Source organism: Callithrix jacchus, chromosome 2, assembly GCF_049354715.1.
Source record: "Callithrix jacchus isolate 240 chromosome 2, calJac240_pri, whole genome shotgun sequence".
NCBI lineage: Eukaryota > Metazoa > Chordata > Mammalia > Primates > Cebidae > Callithrix > Callithrix jacchus.
In genome coordinates this window covers 122055904-122077692 of record NC_133503.1, presented here as the reverse complement: position 1 = coordinate 122077692, position 21789 = coordinate 122055904, and the positions used below count along the sequence as shown (strand labels likewise).

Genomic DNA, 21789 nt, shown 5'->3' with positions numbered 1-21789 from the left:
TACTGAGAAAGAATCCAAGTAAAGAATTATCCATCCAGACACACCCATTTTAAACAAAGGAAAGCAAGCCTACTTACTAATGTATGTAATTACGCTGCTTTCCAGGGGAGAGAATTAGTTGGCACTAACAATGTCGTTATGAGCAGTGAGGGAAAGAGCATATATTTCAGAAAAAAAAAAGTGGAGTAACTTGGGGCTGGCTTTTTGGGAGATGCAATACAAACTCAAGATGTATAGAGATATAAAAGTAGTCAGAAACGAGTTTATCTTTGAGTGATGTTTTATACAAAAGCACCACCTACTGGCAAAGAATTACCTTCCTTCTCCTATTAATAAACAGATGAGCTAAAGTAGAGAATGATATAAAGGAGAGTTATTTGTTTCCTTAATAAGTGTTTCTTTCTCTAGCTTTTATGATCTTATATAATCAAAGCAGTGTTAGCATTTACATCAAGAAACTACATTGAGTATATATAATTTTCAAACACCTGTTTATCTTTGGAGCTATTTATTTGTAGCTAATTATTTTATAGTCTATATTAGTTTACTAATTTTTCAAAATTTTAATTAAATAAGCCTTGTTAAAATGGGGAGAGGAGACACCTGTATTTCAAAAGGATCCTTAATGGTAGACTATTTTATCTTGGTTCAAAGTTACTTAGTAATTCATTTTGATGTTAGAGGAAATCATCTTTTGATTTCTGGAATAAGGAATTTTCCTGGCTCTAAGAAGGACTATTTCACTAAAATTTAATTAAATGCTTCTACTATGAATCACACAACTGTTTAATAATGAATATGAATTAGGAGATGTTAGAGGAAATCATCTTTTGATTTCTGGAATAAGGAATTTTCCTGGCTCTAAGGAAAATTCTGTCTCCTACTTTGTAGGAGTACAAAGTCAATAAATGTTTTTGCTTGCCCTTTGACATACAGATTGTGTCTTCACAGGAAAAGTAACAGAAAATTAGAAAAAAAATTGGTGAGTTGGACAGTCTAAGCAGTTAATCTAGATAAAGTAAGGAAAAATAATACAATCAAAATGCTGTTTCTTTAATACAGTTTTTGGAAGCTGCTTTTTCACCTCTTTTCTTCATCTCCCTATGTTAACTGGGCTGTATAGGTTTAGCTAGGTATCTTCCCCATCAAAGATGTAAAAATTATTGGTTATCCGTTTCTACAAACAGACTAGCTTAAATTTATCTTTTGGTAGAATTTCATTTGACACTGAAAACACGCATTAAGCATTTTGAGTAGTTCTGGGGACTAAATTCACAGTAATGAAATGTGAGTGATATCTTACATTCAGCTTCATTATACTGTGACATAGGATACAAAATAGAATGGCTAGTCTCTTTTAACAAAGAAGTATTTTCTTGAAAAGAAAAAAGTAGCATTAAAATCACTTAACTGCATATATGCTAGGTTCAGATACAAGCATATTGGTCTACTTGTTCTCGAGGACAAAATATAGACACAAATAATTATAGACCTGGGTAATTGTGAAATGCTTCATATGTGTGGGTGGGTGATAAAGAGGTGGGTGGGAGACAGAAGCCAGATATGCAAGTTGCCCATATCAAGTCCTCTATGCAAATTTTTATCTATTGCAGATGCCTTTGAATTGGAAAAACTCTTACCCTTTCCCAAATTGTTCAGAAATCAAACATGACTGGATAGTTTTATTCAAGTTTTTTACTGCCTCCGCCTGGAAATTAGACTATCAAACTATATTTAACCCAACCTTTTATAAGTCATCTCTACTCAGAGTTATCTCTTTCAGTATGTACTGAACACCCACATCAACAAAGATGACGTATGGAAATGCTTCCAGAGAACAGGTTGCCTTTTTTATAGGTGGTAGTTTAGAAAAACACTAAAACTTAGTGTAACACTACATCAAATATTAGTATTTACAGGACTTTCATTAACTCTTGATGGCAAGTTCCACTGTCAGCCATCTCTCTCCCTATAGCAAATCAATTTGTGCTGCTTACTTAGCTTCGTTAGATGGAATCAGGTACTAGATGGTTTTTAACACTATAGCTTTGAAGACTTAGAGTTTCAAAGGACAAAATGAACCCTTTTCCATGGACAAAATATAAATTCTATTTATAGTTTTGTGATTTTTGAGAAAGAATTATGGTAACCATCTTGGGCTGCTGGAAATATCTACTTGGGCGGAGCTGAAATGTATTCCACTCTGCTACGAATACTCTTCCTAGCCAAAAGAATGTGAGCCCGCAACACAAATCTATGAGACTGGATGGGAAAATGTATCAATTCTTTTTTAATCGATTTACACTTAAAGAATTAAGGATGCTCGTGTAAATTATTATACTTAAGCATTGCAACTTTGGATTTTTAACAAAACTGTTTAACATTTAATGGTGTGAACGTGAGGTAGTCCATGTGAAGGAACTCCTTTCAAAAAGTTACTGTGTGTGTGACCGTGAGAGGGAACGTGTGTGTGTGAAGCAGAGAGAGAGAGGAGGGCCAACAGTGGAAAGACTGGAAGGGTCTTTCCATTGATTTGAGGGGTAAGGGAACTGATTAAGTGCAATTAAAACTCACAGACAAAACTAAGAGTCAAATTAAGCACAACGAAATTCAGCATTGAAAGAAACAGCTGAACAAAATGCTTCATCTTTGGCTGTTGTAATTCAGTTCCTTTCTAGTCTAGGGCTGTCATTCCTTTCTCATTTACTGCAACCTCTATTACAGGCAGCAGAGAATTAGATTTATCCTTTGTAAAGGAAAGGGTTTTAAAATTGTGGTACAGTTAAAAATATGTAAATAAATATGTGTTTATATGTAAAAATGTAAATTATCAGGTACTATTGAAAACAAAAAAAGCCACATTCAGGGAAAATAATATGGCTTTTGACACTGATAGTTTTTAGGGAAATCTAGCCCTATAATAGATGAATTTTGTGAAAAAAGGAGAAATAAGCAGTTATGTTTATTTTTGACAAGAATCATGTTCAGTGGTTTCCCTGCTAAGCCACAGCAGTAGATATTTTGTACAAAATATGTATACCTGTACATATTTATTAGTTTCCTGGATCGTATTATACGCTTGGTGATAATTACCTGAAAAATTTCCCATAATTAATGTCTACTTGAATAGTTAACATTCCAGAGAAAATTTGAGTGTCCTAAAAGCATAAAACTCTGTTGCTGATGAATACATAATGTATATTCAAAGTTAACTATCTTTCAAGAAGGCAGAGCAACAGTGTCACGTGAATTTATCTTACTATTTAACTGAAAGGTCAGATTTTCAGTGACAGTGATTAGTGAGTAGGATGAACATAAGCAAACCGTGTATGGGTGAATATTTCATAATCAGATCACTAATATATGCTAAATCAGTATCATGTAAACGCTAGTGGGTAGGGAGAGAGCACCAACAGATTTAAGAGGAACAAAATTATGGTATAAATCAGTGACTTTTATACTAGTCAGTGTTTCATTCTCACTATCTCCTTAGAAATGTGGATGTAGAACTAGTTAACTAATACAGCTGACTGACTAACAATAACCAAATGGCTCAGCAGAAAACTAAAAGTGGGCTATGCACACAGAATGTTTTTAAAATATAAAAGCTTGTTATCTTTAAATATTTTATATCCTCCTGGTGTTTTCTTTTGAAGATTAATTGCAATTTTGGGGTTATTAAACTTACAGTCAGGCTTTCAGTTTATGTTTTAAGCTTTTTTTAAAAAATGGCTTGTTTTACATGAAGTAGTGTGAATTGCGAATTCAGAGCTTTTAAAAGGTTGAACTTTTCCATAGATAAATGACAGGAGTAATTTCTACAATAAAGACATATCTTAAAAATACCACAAGGGGGCAGAAAGACACATCCTCTAACTTCATAAAACAAAAATTATTTTTATACCCATATTTAGGTAATTAGTATTATATGTACTAATTAGTATTATATACATATATTTTCATACAATATCTGTAAATACACTACTATGAGTACATTATAAATACATGAAGCCTGTGTATCAATTGACTAGTTGGTCCTATGTGTATTGGGATACCATTAGCCTAAACTATATGGTTTATTTCAAAAGAGAAAGATTCTCAAATTTCTCAAAAATTAAGCTTATACTATAAATGCCTTCTTATGTCCCACATGAACTGTGTGCAAACTAAATGAAAATTCTATCACTGATAGAAGTGGAAACAAAGGTAGCTTAAAACAGTAAGAATTTACCTCATTATTACAGAGCTCGCTGTCCTCTTAAAAAACATGTAAGATTTCAGCTACTTGAAAAGTATTGATGTGGAAATTACACGTGGATTTCAATAAAGTAGAATTTTATATCCACAAATGGGATATTAAAGCATCTATTTAGAGATTGCCATTTGTTATTTAAAATGTATTCTAAAATTATATTATAAAAATAATATTGCTTACCCCAATTGACTGAGGGCAGATGGTGGCATGTTATGTAGGTGTTGCTGTTGCCAGCCAGTTACTGAACCAAGGTGAAGAGCGCTGGCGGTGTTAAACCCAGACAGAGATGACAGGTCTGCACTACTCAGAGAGTACTCTAGATTAAAGAATAAAACAACAAGGGAAAATATTAAATTTAGAAATTATCAAATGGTAAATAAAATGAAAATTTTCAATTTCTTAAATATTCTATTAGGATTATTGTTATTATACCTTTTTAATTTTAGGGAGAGGGGAGATAAAGCATCAGTGATAATTTTAAAAGAAATATACTATAAACCAAAAATAACTATTCCATGAATGCTTTGAAGTAGCGTACTCTGCAATTCTAGTTTATTAGAACTACAATCTAGTATAAAAGTATATATATATTTGATGATGCAGAAATGTTAAACAATCTTGAGAAAGTGAGCTTTTTATTACATCAAAGAAATAGCTCAATTTTATTTAAATTGTTCTCTATTTTGAACTCAGGTTGGGTAAATAAAACTTTCAGTCAGTTAAGGAATGGGTGATGTGGCAGTGCTGTGGACAGCGCAAATACTAAATAAAGCTTCCTGATAGAGTAAAAGATAACTTTTTAATCTTGCTTTTCAATAAAAAGTATTTAGTGTACTAATTGCACGTGACAAAGCTACTCACCGGTACCATATGTTGTTGAAATGGCTGATGGATATCCTCCCATTCCTTGTCCTGGTAAAGTAGGAGTTGCTACGGAAACCACTGGGGTAGCCAACGACTGAGCCGACTGGGAGTTATTTATCCTTTGATTCTTTTAAAGTAAATAAAAAGACATTATTGATGGAATTTTTTAAAAAGTTAAAAATATTAGATTTCAGCATTAGTTTTGCACATAGAGAGATAACTTGGTACAAATCTCATGAAATTAATCATTTAACATGTGTCTCTATGAACTCTGCCAACCCTATCATTTACAATCCTTCAAGAGACCAGCTGTTGCCATAGTAACCCATTACATCAGTATCTCCTAGGCAACTGAACTAGTAACAAGTACCATAGCTTTATTATGGGTAAAAACAGACTATGTTGAAAACTGATGAAATATGTATACTGTACTTCCATTGTTTCAGTTTTTATTCAAATGCAAATTTTACAAAAATTAAAATCAACCATAGTAGTTTTTATGTTCAGTTCTACATACAGCAGAGAGCAAATGAGTAGGGGCTCATGTTACATTCTGACCAGCAGGTGGTGCTCTGACCACTTTGTTCAGATTCTTCTCAACTTCCCTCAAACTAGATGGCAAAGCAGCTAATGCGAATATTTAACTCCTTACAGTAAAGAGGTAAAGGATCCATCACACAAAATCATGAGAATTTAATTCCTAGAAGAAATATTTTAGTTTTATATAATGAAAGAACTTTTTTGCGTGTTTGAATTTTACTATAAATTGTCCTAAAATATTGAAAACAGAAAAAATATTGAAACATAAAAAAAAAAAAACTGACATTCTTTTCACCTGTGAGTGATACCAGAAATTAATGGTATTTAAACATAATCAATGGTGACTTCCAATATCTTTCAATTTCATCAAAGCTACCACCTCTACCTAAAAGTAGTTTTGCACATGCCATTTAAGGGAAGCGGTCTCACCACTTACCAAAAGCAGGTCGACATCCTCGGACTGAGAGCATGCGGAAGGAGTTTTATTAATTAGTGTCCATAAATATTTATAATTGGGCAAAATCTTTTCAACAAAAGGAAAAGCATCTTCCGATAGACACAACAGTTTAAACAGTTTTAAAACCCAGACTCCAAAGATAAATCCTTACAAAGACATTCTTTGTTTCCCTTAATGAGCTGTTTGTCTCAAATGTGAAGACAATCTATCCAGTTTTCAGCCCACGTCAGTGTCTCAATGTTCATTATTTCATCACCCCATTTTGAAAAAAAAAGACTGTATTTTGAAACCCCACTTGCTGGAGGACAGGGAGCTACACCTCACTGCCAGAGAGGGACCTGACTGATCCAGCACAGATTCCCTGGGACAGCATCAGTTTTAAGGGACCTAGAATAAATCTGTTGATAGAGATGGCCTGCCATGTGTGGCCCACACTGCTTGGCTGTTGCCCTGTAGAAGGTTATATTTATCAGACCCAGTTTTTACTGAAGGGAATGTTGCATATTATGTGATTTTTTTTGGTTGATATTCAAAATTAATCTGCACTGTGCCATAATAAGCTAATCAGCTCGCAGGACTGTTTTACCCTGAAGCTTGCCACAGAGCAGAGGAAAAAAAAAAGAAAGAAATGTGTGTGCAGAATGATCTAAATTTGTCTACTGAATCTTAGTTTTAAATGCTCTTGCTCTTAGCAAAGCTAATTTGTACAACACGGACGTAAGTCTCTTTGTTGTTGAATTTGGTCCCACAATATTATCTTCATCTTAGTAGGGTCTGGGGATATAATCTCTATTTAAAATTTATTATTTTTCTTAGACGTCACAATTTTTTTAATGTAAAATATAACCTTTGTTCTTAAAATGCCTAGGATTTTAACACAATTGCTTTTGAGAGATTGTTATGCTCATGAAGTACATATGTGGAAAGATGAACTGAGGCAGTGAGCAGGCATGTGATGTGTCAGATATTATCATTGCAATACATCTAAGAAAGGAGTTGCTAATTAACAGGAGAAAGTTCATTTAGAAATTATGTAAAGTATTTTCTCATTGTCAGCAAATTGAAGACATAAATATTGTAAAAATATTATGTTATGAAGTACCTCACTACCTATCATTATTTTGCTTATGGGACAGATTGACCAATGGTGGTGTCTGATTTTTTTCCAACTATATATTGAAAGCCTTAATAGAAAATGTTTTTCTTGTCCCAGAACACCAACCTAGTGAAGATCACTAGATTTTTTTTGTCTGCTTTTAAACACAGAAAAGGGAAATGCAAACCAGTTTCCAGAAATAATAGCTAAATACAAACAATGCTCTGTCAGTGGCACTGATGTGTTAATTTTCTGGGAGAATGTAAGTAATTCATCAAGTTAGACAAACACAAAAACAACAAAACATATACAAAACATTATCAATATTTATTTAAAATGTAGTTTTGTATTACCACTGATGGCATCGTATTCTTGCTGCCTGGTGGAATAAGAACTCGGAGATCTGGTTTACGGTTATTCATTCCTAAATTCATTGGGGGAGGAGATTTTGCTTGCATATTCTTGTTCAAGTTACCAGGTGAGACCAGCAGACCTGGTGAGTTTCGGGGATTGCCATACCCGTTCCCTGTCAACAGAAAACAATAAAGCACTCAGGAAGAAATCTAGGTCAAATATGTTTCTGAAGAATACACAACATGAGAATAAAAACAAAAGCTTAATGGTAAGACATACATTGCAAAACCATAGGATGACTGATTTAACCTCCACGGGACCAGTAACCCAATTAATTATTTAACAGTCCTCTGAAGGAAGATTGAAAACTTTTTATGAGAAGAGAGCCAATACACATTATCTTGCTCAGAAATCAGGATATACTTTTTTTTCCTGTCAAAAATATTCAGGAAGAAAGTCAGACAGTAGTTCAGGGTCTAAGAAAAGCACAGGACTGGTCCTGTACTTTAATTGACTAGCTTGGTGGAGGCCTGACTGGCGTGACTCACTCTTTCAGTTCATTGGTTTGGGTTTTATTTTGTGTGTCTGTGTCCTTAAATGAAGAAAGGGCATACTAGCAAGACTGTAATTTCTAGGACATGCAGGAGGAGGGGAAGCCGCTTACACATTTTGCTGTTCCGTTCCGCTTTTCTCTGAGTGAATTCTCTCTATGGTTTTTCTTCCATCTGGTTTGCCCTCTTCTCTAAGTTCAGTGTATAACCCTGAAGACTTGCTTTCCTGCTCACAAAGAACTTCAGAAAGCAAGACTCCTTCCCTGGAGCTGAAACGAAGTGTTGATGCCTCCGCTAAAGTGCTGATTCACCAAGGCACAGGAATAGCCATTAAACGGGAAGACTGAAAGGGTTTTCTTAGGTCTCTGATATTCAGCACCCTGCTAACAGAGACGTGGATATCCCAAGGTCTCCGTTTTTCATATTTCAAAATATGACCAAGAGAGCTAGGGAGGAGTTGATTACAGATGCCAGCAGGGCTGGCATAAGAGCGGACTCAGTGAGACGTCTGCTGACTTCCTCCACTGCCTCTGATGGGAATAAGAGAAACCAACTACCTGATTCAACAATTCTTGCTAGAAACTAGACAGTTTTTTTCTGACCTTTCTAAAGAAGACAGTTAAACCTCTTTGTTATTGTCATCATTACAAAACACAAGTATCTCTTACCCCTACATGAATGAGATTGTGTGCTACCCAGTGATGATGCAAAGACAAGTCCCCACGCTTGAAAAGCTCTGAAATCTCTTCGTGGTAATCCAATATATACTCATGGAAAACATAAAGACCAGTACAATGCAGTGTAGGGTGAAGGGCCTGCAGAGTAACCCAGATTAAGTGTTATTGAGTTCCCCAGAGAGAAGACGTTATCTGATAAAAGATTCACGGAAGAGGCAGGAATTGATGAGGTAGCCTTGAAGAAAGAAAGGCCATAGGAAGACATTCCAGGCTTGTGACTGGGTGGTAGGAAAGGGCTGAGGTCGGAATTTACAGAGCATGGTAAGGAGCACTGAGAGGAACCTGTTTAGAAGGGGTCCCAGAAAAGAAAGGGGTGTCAGAGACTCGAGAGGGATGCAGAGGCTGGGCTGTGGAGATCTTGAATTCCAGGCTAAAATGCCTTGGGTTTATATGGTGGAAATTAAAGTTTCAGAGGAGAAGTATGACACAGACCTCTAAGTGGTCAGAAAGATCTACTGGCATTGCTATACTCAGGAATTAGTAAGGCCTGCTAGGGTAGACCAGTCTAGAGACCACCTGGATGGCCTGAGATAGAGGCCATGAGGAACTGGGAAGGCAGAGCAAAGGTATATTTCAGGAGATATTTATGGGAACATCTTTAGAAGCAAAATATATTTGAGGCACACTGCATAAAGCACATTTGTTCTTCATATCCCATTCATTTACCTGTCTCACTTCATGCATGAATAAACAGGCTGTATATATAACAAATAACTACAAGATAAGTCTGTCAATTGGATTATGAATAAAATTATTCTAGTTCCTGGGGTAAAAAAAAGAAACAAACTGGACTCAATACAAAACATGTATTGAGCACACAGGAGTAGCTTTAGAAATGTTGGTTGAATCTGAATATAAATTCCCTTCTATAATAAAACTTCTGGAAAATTAGCCAAAATTCTCTAAAATTAGCCAAATTCTCTAAAGCTAGATAAATGCTACAAAAGCCAAAATTTTCTTTATGGTAAATTCAAACAGTATTCGGTGGCAAAAGCTGTGACATGAAACAATGCATTTACCTTTTCTCAGCAGAAGAAAAAACAAAGAAAAGAAAGTATGTTCACTTTAAAGAGAAATGCTTGACAAAAAGGAGTGCTTAAAGGAGTTTGATATTTAATATGTCATCCTGAATCATTATTGTGAATATGTTACGAACTTCGTCTGAATTAATAGATTCTACTGGATAAAAAGGGAATGAGAACATCAAGGCAAAATCTGCACTATACTTTCCTGTCAGCTGAAGGTCAGATGGACAGACACACTGAAGACATAGATCACTTATCTATTAAGCCTGTGTGAGATCTGGTTTATATAAACAATCAAATGGAAAATTAGCTGGGTAATTTCAAAAGAAGGGGGGAAAAATGTCAGTTAAGCAGTGCAATGAAGCTTGAATAGATCAGAAGAAACTAAAACCCCAGCTCGGTAGATGCCGATACTGGTTTGCATGGAGGAGTTATTTTGCTAAAAGGAAGTAAAACCGCTTCGTGAAATGTGTTGTCCTGTGATAGGACAAGCACTGGGCCAGTGTGCGAAAATGGAAATGCTTCACAGAGGCCCTGAGAAAAGTTTTTTTTGGTTGTTGTTGTTTTTTAGCATTTTCTACAGTAAACGCTCTGAGAAATTCCAACAAAGCTTACGTCTTTTTGCCCACATTTTAAATAGTGATTCAGGGCAGCAGTCGGGAAAAACAAAGTAAACATACATTGTAGTTTTTCATTCAATAAATACCTCAAAACTAAAAAATTGATTTAAAAAGCCTTCTATTTTTCTCTTGGAATATTTCCTGTTATTTGGAAATGATGCCATTTTAGAAGATTAGTCACATATTTTTAAGGTGTTTACATATTGAAATGTAAAATATTTTGAACCAGGATGACACTTGTTAAATCCATATTTTTAGAGCATAAAGTTATTTTTAAGAACAAATATATTCTGCCTTTTGCTAGTGAATTTCTGCTGTTTTTAGCATACTGTGCCAGCCAGCATTTTGGAGCCGTATAATAACCATTTCTGTTTCCAGCCACCAAATTGTTATTCTTTGGGCATAATATAGATTCAGGAATGCAAGACTGTGGATCCTAAACCAGTGATATGGAAACCCATCATTTGAAAATCAATGATGAATACATGCGTGTGGTTTACTGCTAAGAAGAGCCTGCATTTAAACCGGCTGGGAAACCGCAGCCGCCTCCTCACTCAGAATGCTGTGGCCAGTGTCGAGCCTGTTGTCCCACCTTACGATAAATTCACCAAAGAGAATGGTCATATTTAAATTCAGGGGTCCGGGAGGTGGGAAACACCATCTCTCAACAACCTTCTAATATACAGATTCAACCTTTTTTCATGCTATGTTTTAAAATTACTCTCCGCCTGGACAATTATCAATTTAGACATGACCATATGCAGATGTCACATTCCTCTGACCACTTAAAGGCACAAAAATTATAAAGCAGGAGTGAATCAATTTCCTGATTATAGATTATAAGAAAATGAAGTACAGACCAACTTTAGAGTCAGTTTGTTTTATAGTTTCTTGATTAAAATATCGCTTTACATAAAAATAACAAATTTAAGCATATATGAGTTAACTTACATAAAGGATAACAGAATCACCTCTTCTGGTTACAAGTTTGTATGTACTCATATTAAAATTAGTGTCAATCGACAGAACTTGAATGCAGTGTTAGGAGAAAAAAATTCCTCTCCGCAGTTAACTTGCAAACACTTGCTGCATTTTTTTCTTTATTGACTCCTATTTTAAGAAGTTGTAAATTCAGAGAACATATTCCTGGCTTAAGATATTATGGGGAAGGCATTTTGCCTTGTCTCACAGAGCTCAATTGAACATGTATCTCTGAGTCCAAAGTTCTGAAACTTTTTTTTTTATTTGGATGTTTAGGCATTTTGAGTTTTTTGACTTGTTCCTTCTTCTTTTCTAGGACTTTCTATTATGAATACAAGCATGTAAGACTAGTAAGCGCAAACAGAAATAGTCCCTATGGACCATGGCTAATTCAGTCACTGGCATAACATTTTTTAATCTACAAAACTGTCATCTTCCATCATTCCCTTCTTCTTCCATCTCCATATCCAATGAGATAACAAATCTTGTTCATTTTTCTTCGAAAATGCCTGGCTCTACCTCCACTGCTACCATCTTTGGCTTTCATCTTAGCTCTAGCTTTCATTTTCAGTAACTATTTCAGCAACTCTTCATCTGGGGCCCTGGTCTCTAGTTGAAGGATTCTTAACCCGGGCTTCAGAGGAGTTTCAGGCCTTCAGAGGAATTACTTAAAGCTGTATGCAAACTTTTGTGCATTTGTGTGATACTAACCAACCTACCCAAGGAAATCTTTCTGAACTGCTACTTCCATCAGGTTCCTTTTCCATACATGAATGCTTAACACAGCTGAGTCAGTGCCCTGCCTGGTGCTCAGAACTGTCTACAGTCGATACACTCTATCTATCAAACCTAGTTTCCGATGGCCACGGCCTGCCTTATGGTCCTCGGAATACATGCAAATCTTTGCTCTAGCAGTTCAGTAACTGGCAGTATTTGCTCTCCTGTTTAACTCAAATTCCTCTTTTAAGGATCAGCTAAAGTTTCAACTCTTTCATGATGCCTTTCAGACAACTTCAGCCCACATTGAACTCACTCCCCTCTGTTGCAATTACAGGCAGTCATACTACACAAAGTACTAGTTCTTTATATGTTTCAGGTGCTTCACAAGTAAATATGTAGAATATGCTAGAAAAATTAAGAATTATTTAGGAAAAGCACTAAAAGGTAAGTTACTGAGGGACAATGAGGTGAGAACTGAAAATGTAATGAGTAACTTGTTAAATTCAGAGGGTTTCTTCTCTTTATGCTACTTGAGAAAATTTTCTATTTTAGATAGTGATTACTTGGTACTGATGATCAAGTACACTACTGAGACAAACTGCTTATCAACAATAGGGTATAAAAGCCAGGAAATCACATACGTGCCCACCTACTAAATTTGTTTATAGAGAGTTAATTAAAGCTTCTTTTCTACCTGTTGCACCTGTTAATCATTTCACAGCACATTACCTTAGCTAACTGCAAGTGGTAGAGTCAAACAAGTCAGACATTTTCCCTCATGAAAATAAAAACTTTAAGACTCGGATATTTTCTTCCACACTGACGAGTAGACTGCCATAGGTTGTTGCCATGAGTTGCCACTCTAGCAAGATAAATCTCAAACTAATTTACTCATACAGAACTTTTCACCAGGGGAAAGAATGGTGGCAAGGTGGCAATTAAGAGTGAATAGGATTTTATCAGATGGTTCGGAGAGAGACTTCGAGGAGAGAAGGAGCACAGGACGGAGAGATCTCGGAGTTGAAGAGGAGGGGCATTTCTCTGAAGATGAAACGTCAGGTCTTGTAGAGCAGACAGTTTTCGGAAGTTGAAGGAGAAGCCTTGGCCAACATGAACCTCTCAGATTGTGTTAACTTTATGCTGTATAGTGAACATATACAGTTATACTTTATAAAAGTATAAAGTCTAAAAGACTTTATACTCAACTTTTATCAAACTTTATACTCTATACTGAACTTTTACCAAACTTTACATTCTAGAAAATGAGCACCTAAGATAGCTTCTGAGTTGTTAGCTTTGTTAAATTTGTGTTTGGAAAAAAAAAAAGATGAAAAAAATAAGAAAAGAAAAATGATGCCAGTAGAAAGGAGAGACAAAAGGAGGATGGGCCACTGTTAAGAGAAGCTAGTTAGAATGCCCTGTTCTAGGGCATTCTAGAAGTGATGTCTGAATGAGGCAGCGCAGATGGAAAGATTTACAGGCAGCCGGGAGTTGGGGACAAAAAAAGACATGGCAGAGAAAACCAGGTTCTACTCAAGATGTTTCTGTTAAGAGTTCTCTGAACCCTACTGAGCCTTAGTTTTCTCAACAGAAGTATTTCCTTAGTGTGAAAGAAGCATAAAAGTAATCTGAATCAGAGGCTCTCAGGTACTCATCTGAGGCAGACATTAACAATCTGGCCATCCAACAATATTAGCAATCACGAACACTGTGTAAAGTGTTATTTACCAATAATCCTCACAACATTAAGCATACACATTAACTGCTCCAAAGAGTACTAGGCACTTGTAACGGCTATATAAGTGCTAGATGTTGTAAATGGGTGTAAAGCACTTTTAATCCTCACAAGGACAATCCTGTGGGGTACTAATAGTATCCATATGAGAAACGAGAAAATGAAGAAAAGAGAGGTCCAGTGACTTGCTCAATGTCAAACAGCTATCAACTGGTGGAGCTATGATTTGAACCCAAGCAGTATGTCCAGAGTCCCTGCCCTGAAGTACACTATACTGCTCCTTCAGAATCGGTCATGCTGTGAGATTGTGAAAGCCTTTCTATGTCTACTCTCTATTTCTTTCTCTTTTTTTTTTTTTTTTGAGACAGAGTTTTGCTCCTGTTGCCCAGGCCGAAGTGCAATGGTGCGATCTCAGCTCACTGGAACCTCCACCTCCCGGGTTTAAGTGATCCTCCTGCCTGAGCCTCCCGAGTGGCTGGGATTAAAGGCCTGTGCCACCATGTGTGGCTAATTTTGTATTTTTAGTAGAGATGAGGTTTCTCCATATTGGTTAGGCTGGTCTCAAACGCCTGACCTCAGGTGATCCACCCACTTCAGCCTCCCAAAGTTCTGGGATTACAGGCATGAGCCACCGCGCCCGGCCTGTTGAGTATCATTTTAAAATTATGGGGATATAAATGAAGAGAGGACACGATTGATTTGTGAGACCAGGAACAAGAGAGTCAAGTTTGTTCTAAGCCAGAGGTTATATGTATGTTTGAGTGACATATTTTAAGGTCAACTTGGGCTTAATAAATAGTAGTTTTGGTTCAGAAGACACTGAGCTCGCATAAAGAGGCACAGAATGGTGATGCTTCAAACCATATTTTTGGTCTCTTTCTGGATAAACAAATATTTACAAGTAGAAAATATTGGGTTAGCTACACTGGACACCAGCATAGTTGCTTTAACCTACAGTGTGTTATTTTGAGTGGATGATTAAGTATGCTTTTAAAAGTAGATTTTGTAATATTTTAGTCAATAATCTTCTCCCCTGTAATAATTCAAATGCTAAAGATGCTTACTTATTGTCAATTTAAGAGACCAGCTTCTATCAGAAATACTCAATGTTAAAGCAAAATGTCTGGTATTTTTTAGTATCTGTGATTAGTTGTTATCTGGGAAGTAACTTCTAACACATAACTGTATAAAAATTGCTTTGTTTGGTAATTTGTTAATAGTATCTGATTTTGAGGGATTTGAAGCAAACTGCCACAGGAAAACATTAAGCTGGATATATAGCTGGACCTCTGACATATCGGTTTGCTGCTTTTACTTTGACAAAACGTTTTACTCACTTAAAAATATTAAAACGATTTTTTGAAAACAGTTACAGCATACTGGCTTTTTAGACAGGAAACATCACATACATAATAATGTTCACTATTGTCAATTAACTTTATATTTGAGTTTTCAAAGTCTTAAGATTAGAAATTAGTTTCCAATATCAGGATATTGTTTTGTGTCTCAAATGACATACCTTTTTTTAATAGAAAATTACTTTGCAATTGTGTGTCATAAACTTGCTCATACAGTCCTCTACTCTACTGGAAGTGACAGTTGTAAAAAAAAATTTAGCGGAAAGATATGACCTTCTAGACTGCAGTCCTAGACTGAATGCCTGAAACCTTGTTACATGTACTAGAAGCTGTAAGTTATTCAGCTGTTGTGTATCAAAATCAGTTTTTTTTTCATTAAATAACTCTAAGAGAAAAGGCAACCACAAAACATTCAGGGGTCAGCAATCTGGAAACGATGAAAATTTCAATATGCTTAATGTAGAAAGGGAGCAAATCAGATTTCTGATTCTTATCTTGCTAAAGACTCCTGATTAGGGATTCTTACACACAAAATCAAAGCTCCACTTTTTCTGGGGGTTTCTTAGGGAAATTATATAATAATGCATAATGTTAAACTATGAAGAAACTCCTGTGAGACCTCAGTGCATTCTGTGGTATGTTCTTAGAAAAATACCCCAAGACTGCACCAAAGCCGAGAACTATTCTTGGCCATACCAGTTCGGAGGCATCAGACGTTCTAAAAAGATACTTGTCTCTTCTCTTTGACCATGTCACCTGATGCTGGACCAGAGCTTTATCTAGCCTCTTTGTCCTTGATATTTCTTGGGCTGTGTTGAGTGAGTCTGAGTGTGTGTGTGTGTGTGTGTGTGTGTGTGTGAAATTAACAGTCTATCTGTCAATGAGATAATGAGCTTTTAATGTACAGCACATACTGTGTAAGCTCTGGATTGTGAGGGAGCGATAAAGAATTTTTACTTATTACTAAGTTGTTTTTCCAAAGATTGAGAGTCCATAAAGCAGTTTGTGTTGGCAAACCACTTTCTCATTTGTCCTAACAGTAATGCGGATTTAGGCCTCATCATCCCAGCTTTTGACAGATGAGGAAACTGAGGCTTAAGAAGATTCTGTTACTTGACTGAGATCACCAGCTCAGCAAGGAAGAGAGCTTTGATTTGAATCCAAAATGCAGGTTGCTACCACTACATTACAAAAGCCAGATGTCTGAGATTTAGCATGCATCCTTGTATTTGCAAGTAAAGAAGAAACTGACAATCTGATGTTTCCAGTATAAAAAAAACACCCCAAAATATCATTCTCCTTTGGGTACTGTTTTACCAAAGGGATAGTTTTTAACTGCACCATAAAAATGCTATCGAACCATACTATCTTTAAAAAATTCCCTTTAACTATGAATGATAGATTTATGACTCATTTAATTGTTCACTTCTTGAGATTTTGGGGCTGTCTCTTCACTAAAAATGAGGGGGTGTCTTCATTATTGACACAATCACTCATTCTTTCAGTCATTTTTATAAACAAAAATATTGAGACAGTATAAATTAGAGAGAGCGTGACAGAAGAGAAAGAATAATTACTTATGGTTTTAACATTTACACAACTGCTGCGAACACATCATAAGTTCATAACGTTCAAAGTGAAATGTGTTGCACTGTACTGCACTGCTCTCACTTTCTGCTTCAGATTTATTAATATATCTGCTTTACTCCCACCCTGGAGGATAGGAGGCCCGTGCTGGACATCTCTGTGAAGCCTACCAGTGTGCTGCTCCCTTCACTGCACATTTCTTAAATACTACTGGAACTGAATTAAACTAAACATTAAAACCAGAAAGCCTAGAAAATCAAGAATGTAGATGATTATAATATCAACCATAGTTTATATTAATTAACAAGCACTTACTCTGGGGCAGAAACCGTGCTAGATGCCTCGCGTCAATTATCTCATTTAATTTTTACAACAATTCTGAAAAAGGGGAGTTTAGCAGACTTTTCAAGGGCAATAGTGCCATCTCTAAAATAACTCGTGTATCACATACTTTCATTGGTTGTTTTATTATTTTGACTATCTGCCTCTGGAATCTTTTCCCAAACTCCTCCTTGGGCAAAAATTTTGCTCCATGGTTTTACAGTTTTCACTGAGTTGCTTAATATTAGAGCCAACTAAAGATTCAGTTTTCTTGACTGTTATATGTAAATTAATGTCATAATGTTTGAATATGTAAACTGGTCATAGACTTAGTCTTCTCTTATGCTATATTATAGTGTTCTATGTTAGTATAGCAGGGCTCTTTCCCCCTTATACTTTAAATACAACATAATTGGTTCTTTGTCACAACTGGAGGTGGTGGGTGGACTCTAAAGTCAAGAAATTATAAAAAGAGGGCATAATGTCTAGTAAAATAGATAAATATTAAGTTCAATTTAAACAATTGAAATGGAGCAATAATAAATAGGGGCAGTGAATACTTAGCACCTTTTGGACATGTCTGTTGGTTATAAATTTAAACTGTTTACCCAAGGTTCTTAAATTTAACATAGCTAATGATCTTTTGAATATGATACTGTGTCATGACTACATATTCTTTGGATTGAAATTCAACTGAAACATACTATGTAAGTGTAACTGCAAAATTTAAGTGATTGGTAAAAGTTTGTCTAAAAACAGCAGATTATACTCTTGGCTGTCAGCCTTGAAGCCCCGAGTAAGAAAGTCCCTGGTAAGTAAAAAATTGATTTCCAGAAGAGGGGTTTTTTAACCACATCCCCCCTTCAGCATCTGCTGTCTACTGATGCACAATGTCACATCACTGATGATTATGAAAAAAGCATTCCTTTCTGTGTTATCTCTTATGCTGATGCCACAAATAGGGAAGAGGAACCCGATAGGTGTATAAAGAAAAAAGACTGCTATGAGAAAAAAAGACATTTTGAGTAAAACTAGTATTTCAGGGGAAAATATTAACTGCTTGAATTTTATGTTAAAAACAACCAAGGTTTTATTATCATTCACACTATTAGGTTAAATCTATAGCATATGAGTAAAGAAACCAATCTTCACGTTACTTTACTATGTACACAGAAGAATGGAGGATAAAAAGGATACAATTTGTGAAGTCAGAAATCAGGATAAACAAAAGGTTCTAAAATCTGCTAAAATGCTCTCTAGAAAGTTACAAAAAATTTTTCCTTTTTTTTTCCTCTGGAAATCAAACTATTTAAGAATGGAGTCAAACCAAAGGGTTCGAAGGCGTATTTTACAATATCCTGACTCAACCTTTAACAGTTTTCACTTGTCTTGTGTTTGACCTGCCTTTCTCACTTCAACATCAGCCCTTAGAGAATGGCACCGAGGTACTGCTTTTTCTCTATTTGCCAGGTTTTGTATATGGAAAGTGAGCCCTGATTTTCTTGGCAGTAGCTGCATACCACATGCTGTAGTTATCCAATTAGAGGACTATGTATTTTTTTTCCTTTACTTGGTTGGGCTAAAAATATCATTGTTACTTTATTTCATACATAGTAATAATAAAGCAATGCTATTAGGTCTTTATTTATGTTTTGGTCGGACTCCCAAGGTAAAAGCGCAAATGAATTCAGAATTTTTAATTCAGAACAATTCCAACTAATGGAACAATACTTTCAAAACAGAACCCAGCTATTAACCTAGGTTTTTTCATTTGCTGCTTAATAATATTTTTAAAAAATATAAAAACTATATCTTTATACTAACAATTAGTTTTCTTATTTGAGGGTAATTAAGTGTCTTTCTCCCTTTCTTGACTGAAGTTGTGTTTTCCTGGGCAACAAAAATGCAAACTTGTTAAAGTCAATCTTTTAAACTAAATTTTTAACCACTTCACTTATATTTTAAATCATTAAGTAATTGCAGAGAAGTCTTTCTGGCTGATAAGAAAGCCAGCCAAGAATTTTTTGATAAGTATTCTTGAAAACAAATACGTGCAAAACAATGGTACTGGTACAGAAAAATTAAGCATTGTCTGACCTTTCCTCTTTCCACTGAGTTCTATTTTGTAATATGCAAAGTTTTTCTTTTTCAATGCTAGATGAATTACAAAAATATAAGCAAAATTTTATGATTATATTATAATAAAACATTGCGTGTAAATGGATTGTAAAAATATTTGTTTCTTATCTCCAATCTGAGTAAGTACTAAGTTCAAAGGTGCTAAGTCACGACCTAAGGTCCTGCTAGATGGAGTCTTTCCAGAGTCTAGAAACCAGATCTCCTATTCACTGCTCAGTATTTATCCACAGCAGTACACTGCAACCATCAAGTCTCCACGTATTTAGCTGACATAAATTAAGCATTCCAGAAGTGACAATGCTTGATAACCAAATGCATAAAATAGTAAACAATTAACAATCAAAATAAGGAAACAGCTGTTAGTTTCTTTTTATATAAAATTATATCTAATTTACAATAAATGCCAATTAGAATTATTAACCAATATACATAAATCTCCTTTGCCTTATTGTCAAATAGCTATGTAGATTGTAAAATTATCTTAAATGTTCAAAGGGATTCCTAAAGGTTTTCCTTTTCTTTTTTCTCTTTCTTTTTTTGATCTCAACCATGAATCAATAAATCCTTGAGCATACTTGTCCTTTCTACTCAATAAAAGGCAACCACAATATCAAAGTGAAAACAAAGGATACTAACAGGATAGTGAATAATCCAACACAAGGCATTGCTGTGTTAATGGTTACTTCCATTAAATCTAATGATTACAAAAACAACCAAACTTCATCTTACAATCATCAATAACCACTCAGATTAGCACGTTAAAAGCTTTTATGTGGCTGGGCGCGGTGGCTCACACTTATAATACCAGCACTTTGGAGACCGAGGTGGACAGATTGCCTGAGGTCAGGAGTTTGTGACCAGCCTGGGCAACACGGTGAAACCCCATCTCTACTAAAATACAAAAAATTAGCCAGGTGTGGTGGTGTGCACCTGTAGTCCCAACTACTTGGGAGGCTGAGGCAGGAGAAATGCTTGAACCCAGGAGGCGGAGATTGCAGTAAGCTGAGATTGCACCACTGCGCTCCAGCCTGGGCGACAGAGAGAGACTCTGTCTCAAAAAAAAAGCTTTAATGTACAGAGTTGTGACAAAATGTAATTTTAAAAGCAGTGACTTTTCATTTAGGTTGTTGAGAGGAAAGGACTAAGTAGTGGATGAATAACCATCAACTGAAACAGAGAAATGTCACAGTTACTAATGTATTATACTTACTTGCTGTATATTTCTCTTCTACCCAAAGGTACAACCCTATCTTGCTACTTCATTATTACCTTTTGCCTTCATCTTTGAAAGTATTTCAAGTAAAGTGATGATAAGAGGTTCATTTTTTTAAGAGGTGATTTGTGATGGTCTGAGATACCGACCCACATTTCATTTACTGCTATATGTCAGCTCTTCAGGGTTTTCATTAAGAATACAAGAGGAGTTAGTGAAACTTTGCTTTATTGGCTCAGGGTAGTCAGCCATTTAATCAAATAGTTAATTAAACATTCATTGTATATTGTTTCAGAAGAATACATTATTTTTGTGAGTTACAGATCAAGGGTCTTTCTTTTTGTATTGAAAATTGCCTAATTTCTTTGAAATGTTCTTTCTGGTTTACATCAACACTATTAAAACTTGATGGCTAGAAGATCCATTTTTCATTTACTCAGCTAACAAACATTTACCAAGTATCTGCCGTGTACTAACACTAATGTGTTAAACTGGGAATACAAACTGAATAAGATACAGTTTGCCTCCACAGAGCTGAGTGTCCTAGGGAGCTGTGTCCAGACATTGCAATCGTAATGCAATCAGAAGTGGCATGTTGGTACAGGTTGCTATGTTAGCACAGGAAAGAGGTGCATAACTTCTCTGTTAGAGTCAGGACAGGCTTTTCTCAATTGGCTGAACTGAATTCTGAGGGATGACAGAGTGCTCAGTAGCATGAAGCAGGAGAAGAAAAGGAGTGCTAGGTAAGAGCAAGCGACCGTGACACTGCCAGTGGTGGCACAGTGTAGCAGTTAAGAGCACACACTCTAAGACTGGGTCCAGAGGCTCACACCTACAATTCCAGTACTCTGGGAAGCCGAGGAGAAAGGATTGCTTGAATTCAGAAGTTTGAGACCAGCCTGAAAACCATAGCAAGACCCCATCTATATAAGGAAAACAAATTTTAAAAATTAGGCGGGTGTGGTGGTGCATGCCTGTGGTCCAACTACTCAGTAGGCTGAGGCAGGAAGATTGCTTGAGACCAGGAGTTTCAGGCTGCAGTGAGCCAAGATCGTGCCACTGCACTCCAGCCTGGGTGACAGAGCAAGACACTGTCTCAAAACACATACACACACACACACACACACACACACACACACACACACGGAGGAACTGACAGCCTGTGTTCCTCCTTGGGCAATTGTTTAATTTCCCTGTGCCTCAGTGTCCCTATCTGCAGAAAGGGCAGAATGTGAA

At 35.9% G+C, this 21789-nt stretch overlaps 1 protein-coding gene across 50 annotated transcripts in view; it reads right to left on the bottom strand.

The window, feature by feature from the left end:
- MEF2C (myocyte enhancer factor 2C) overlaps positions 1-21789 on the bottom strand; it is a 177141-nt gene that overhangs the window by 3255 nt on the left and 152097 nt on the right. For 27 of the 50 annotated variants that reach the window (XM_078365213.1, XM_078365228.1, XM_002744774.6 and 24 more), the window contains 3 exons: positions 7566-7738; positions 5117-5246; positions 4436-4571 (listed from right to left, as the gene is read on the bottom strand). In XM_078365213.1, the coding sequence (XP_078221339.1) occupies positions 4436-4571; positions 5117-5246; positions 7566-7738 (439 nt within the window). Of the gene's footprint in view, positions 1-4435; positions 4572-5116; positions 5247-6095; positions 6120-7565; positions 7739-21789 lie in introns of all 50 variants that reach the window. The other 23 variants (XM_054252121.2, XM_078365224.1, XM_008991829.5 and 20 more) reach the window with 1 other exon arrangement.